At 45.6% G+C, this 4,316-nt stretch overlaps 1 protein-coding gene across 1 annotated transcript in view; it reads right to left on the bottom strand.

Annotated features, from left to right (window-relative positions):
- Nucleotides 1–1,562, bottom strand: part of LOC129844190 (voltage-dependent T-type calcium channel subunit alpha-1H-like) — a 105,515-nt gene extending 103,953 nt beyond the window's left edge. Inside the window, exons 1-2 of the mRNA XM_055912613.1 lie at nt 1,421–1,562; nt 1,329–1,336 (exon numbers count right to left, since the gene is read on the bottom strand). Of these exons, the coding sequence (XP_055768588.1) occupies nt 1,329–1,336; nt 1,421–1,562 (150 nt within the window). The remainder of the gene's footprint in view (nt 1–1,328; nt 1,337–1,420) is intronic.
- Between the last annotated feature and the right edge of the window lie 2,754 nt (nt 1,563–4,316).

Here is a 4,316-nt window from a genome sequence, read left to right as displayed (position 1 = left end):
CCTCTCTCCTCTCCAAGGCCAGACACCCAGCCTAGAGACGTATTATATAGAGAGGTAACTGTTCTACACTAGAGAGGGACTCCTCTCTCCTCTCCAAGGCCAGAAACCCAGCCTAGAGACGTATTATATAGAGAGGTAACTGTTCTACACTAGAGAGGGACTCCTCTCTCCTCTCCGAGGCCAGAAACCCAGCCTAGAGACGTATTATAGAGACGTATTATATAGAGAGGTAACTGTTCTACACTAGAGAGGGACTCTCCTCTCCGAGGCCAGAAACCCAGCCTAGAGACGTATTATATAGAGAGGTAACTGTTCTACACTAGAGAGGGACTCCTCTCTCCGAGGCCAGAAACCCAGCCTAGAGACGTATTATAGAGATCTATTATATAGAGAGGTAACTGTTCTACACTAGAGCGGGACTCTCCTCTCCGAGGCCAGACACCCAGCCTAGAGACGTATTATAGAGATGTATTATATAGAGAGGTAACTGTTCTACACTAGAGAGGGACTCTCCTCTCCGAGGCCAGAAACCCAGCCTAGAGACGTATTATATAGAGAGGTAACTGATCTACACTAGAGAGGGACTCCTCTCTCCTCTCCAAGGCCAGAAACCCAGCCTAGAGATGTATTATATAGAGAGGTAACTGTTCTACACTAGAGCGGGACTCTCCTCTCCGAGGCTTGTTTTCCTCTCTACTGCTGTCATCGTGACTAATTACAGCGGTTGTATTCCATCATTTAGTAAAGTCTTGGCCTGACTTTGGTCTCAACTCTTTTTGAGGTGGACCACTCAAGGCTTAATGACCACTCGTTCATCACTCAGCCTAGAAAAGCACACAGAAAACTCTCCCCTCTCCTCCCTTCCTCTCCTCCCTTCCTCTCCTCCTCTCCCCTCCCCTCTCCTCTCCTCTCCTCTCTCCTCCCTTCCTCTCCTCCCCTCTCCTCTCCTCTCCTCTCCTCTCCTCCCCCCCCCCTCCCCTCTCCTCCCCTCTCCTCTCCTCTCCTCTCCTCCCCTCTCCTCCCCTCCCCCCCTCCCCTCTCCTCCCCTCTCCTCTCCTCTCCTCCCCTCTCCTCCCCTCTCCTCTCCTCTCCTCCCCTCTCCTCCCCTCTCCTCTTCTCCCCCCTCCCCTCTCCTCTCCTCTCCTCCCCTCTCCTCTTCCCTTCCCCTCTCCTCTCCTCTCCTCTCCTCCCCTCTCCTCCCCTCTCCTCCCGTTAACCCTACATAACACCCCTTCAGTGTAGTGTACACTTCAAAGGAGAGCAGAGAGGAAGCCGGTGTAGATGGGTTTACATTAGCCTGAATCTGTGTTCATCTATAAACAGCAGACCAGACCTACTACAGAAAGAAACAGTCACAGTCAGAGTCACAGTCAGAGTCACAGTCAGAGTCACAGTCAGAGTTACAGTCAGTCAGAGTCACAGTCAGAGTCCGAGTCACAGTCAGAGTCACAGTCAGAGTCACAGTCAGAGTCACAGTCAGAGTCAGAGTTACAGTCAGAGTCATAGTCACAGTCAGAGTCACAGTCAGAGTTACAGTCAGTCAGAGTCACAGTCAGAGTCATAGTCACAGTCAGAGTCACAGTCAGAGTCAGAGTTACAGTCAGTCAGAGTCACAGTCAGAGTCAGAGTCACAGTCAGAGTCACAGTCAGAGTTACAGTCAGTCAGAGTCACAGTCAGAGTCATAGTCACAGTCAGAGTCACAGTTACAGTCAGTCACAGTCAGAGTCAGAGTCACAGTCAGAGTCACAGTCAGAGTTACAGTCAGTCAGAGTCACAGTCAGAGTCATAGTCACAGTCAGAGTCATAGTCACAGTCAGAGTCACAGTCAGAGTCACAGTCAGAGTCAGAGTCACAGTTACAGTCAGTCACAGTCAGAGTCAGAGTCATAGTCACAGTTACAGTCAGTCAGAGTCACAGTCAGTCAGAGTCACAGTCAGTCAGAGTCACAGTCAGTCAGAATCACAGTCAGTCAGAATCACAGTCAGTCAGAGTCACAGTCACAGTCAGTCAGAGTCACAGTCAGTCACAGTCACAGTCAGTCATAGTCACAGTCAGTCAGAATCACAGTCAGTCAGAATCACAGTCAGTCAGAGTCACAGTCAGTCAGAGTTACAGTCAGATTTACAGTCAGTCAGAGTTACAGTCAGTCAGTCACAGTCAGTCAGAGTCACAGTCAGAGTCACAGTCAGTCAGTCAGAGTCACAGTCAGTCACAGTCAGAGTCACAGTCAGTCAGAGTCACAGTCAGTCAGTCACAGTCAGTCAGAGTCACAGTCAGAGTCACAGTCACAGTCAGTCAGAGTCACAGTCAGAGTCACAGTCAGTCAGAGTCACAGTCAGTCAGAGTCACAGTCACAGTCAGTCAGAGTCACAGTCAGTCAGAGTCACAGTCAGTCAGTATCCCAGTCAGAAACATAGCATAGTCACAGACACAGTCAGAATCACAGTCAGAAACATAGCATAGTCACAGACACAGTCAGAATCACAGTCATAAACATAGCATAGTCACAGACACAGTCAGAATCCCAGTTATAAACATAGTCACAGACACAGTCAGAATCCCAGTCATAAACATAGCATAGTCACAGACACAGTCATAAACATAGCATAGTCACAGACACAGTCATAAACATAGCATAGTCACAGACACAGTCATAAACATAGCATAGTCACAGACACAGTCATAAACATAGCATAGTCACAGACACAGTCATAAACATAGCATAGTCACAGACACAGTCAGAGTCCCAGTCATAAACATAGCATAGTCACAGACACAGTCAGAGTCACAGTCATAAACATAGCATAGTCACAGACACAGTCAGAGTCCCAGTCATAAACATAGTCACAGACACAGTCAGAGTCACAGTCATAAACATAGCATAGTCACAGACACAGTCATAAACATAGCATAGTCACAGACACAGTCATAAACATAGCATAGTCACAGACACAGTCATAAACATAGCATAGTCACAGACACAGTCAGAGTCACAGTCATAAACATAGCATAGTCACAGACACAGTCAGAATCACAGTCATAAACATAGCATAGTCACAGACACAGTCATAATCATAGCATAGTCACAGACACAGTCATAAACATAGCATAGTCACAGACACAGTCATAAACATAGCATAGTCACAGACACAGACAGAATCACAGTCATAAACATAGCATAGTCACAGACACAGTCAGAGTCCCAGTCATAAACATAGTCACAGACACAGTCAGAGTCACAGTCATAAACATAGCATAGTCACAGACACAGTCATAAACATAGCATAGTCACAGACACAGTCATAAACATAGCATAGTCACAGACACAGTCAGAGTCACAGTCATAAACATAGCATAGTCACAGACACAGTCAGAATCCCAGTCATAAACATAGCATAGTCACAGACACAGTCAGAGTCACAGTCATAAACATAGCATAGTCACAGACACAGTCATAAACATAGCATAGTCACAGACACAGTCATAAACATAGCATAGTCACAGACACAGTCAGAGTCACAGTCATAAACATAGCATAGTCACAGACACAGTCAGAATCACAGTCATAAACATAGCATAGTCACAGACACAGTCATAATCATAGCATAGTCACAGACACAGTCATAAACATAGCATAGTCACAGACACAGTCATAAACATAGCATAGTCACAGACACAGACAGAATCACAGTCATAAACATAGCATAGTCACAGACACAGTCATAATCATAGCATAGTCACAGACACAGTCATAAACATAGCATAGTCACAGACACAGTCAGAATCCCAGTCATAAACATAGCATAGTCACAGACACAGTCAGAATCACAGTCATAAACATAGCATAGTCACAGACACAGTCATAATCATAGCATAGTCACAGACACAGTCATAAACATAGCATAGTCACAGACACAGTCAGAATCACAGTCATAAACATAGCATAGTCACAGACACAGTCAGAATCCCAGTCATAAACATAGCATAGTCACAGACACAGTCATAATCATAGCATAGTCACAGACACAGTCATAAACATAGCATAGTCACAGACACAGTCACAGACACAGTCAGAATCCCAGTCATAAACATAGCATAGTCACAGACACAGTCATAAACATAGCATAGTCACAGACACAGTCATTAACATAGCATAGTCACAGACACAGTCACAGACACAGTCATAAACATAGCATAGTCACAGACACAGTCAGAATCCCAGTCATAAACATAGCATAGTCACAGACACAGTCATAATCATAGCATAGTCACAGACACAGTCAGAATCCCAGTCATAAACATAGTCACAGACACA

This window comes from Salvelinus fontinalis, unplaced genomic scaffold (assembly GCF_029448725.1).
Source record: "Salvelinus fontinalis isolate EN_2023a unplaced genomic scaffold, ASM2944872v1 scaffold_0192, whole genome shotgun sequence".
NCBI classification, from domain to species: Eukaryota; Metazoa; Chordata; class Actinopteri; order Salmoniformes; family Salmonidae; genus Salvelinus; species Salvelinus fontinalis.
The sequence above is the reverse complement of the archived record's forward strand: the minus strand, read 5'-3'. Positions and strand labels throughout refer to the sequence as shown.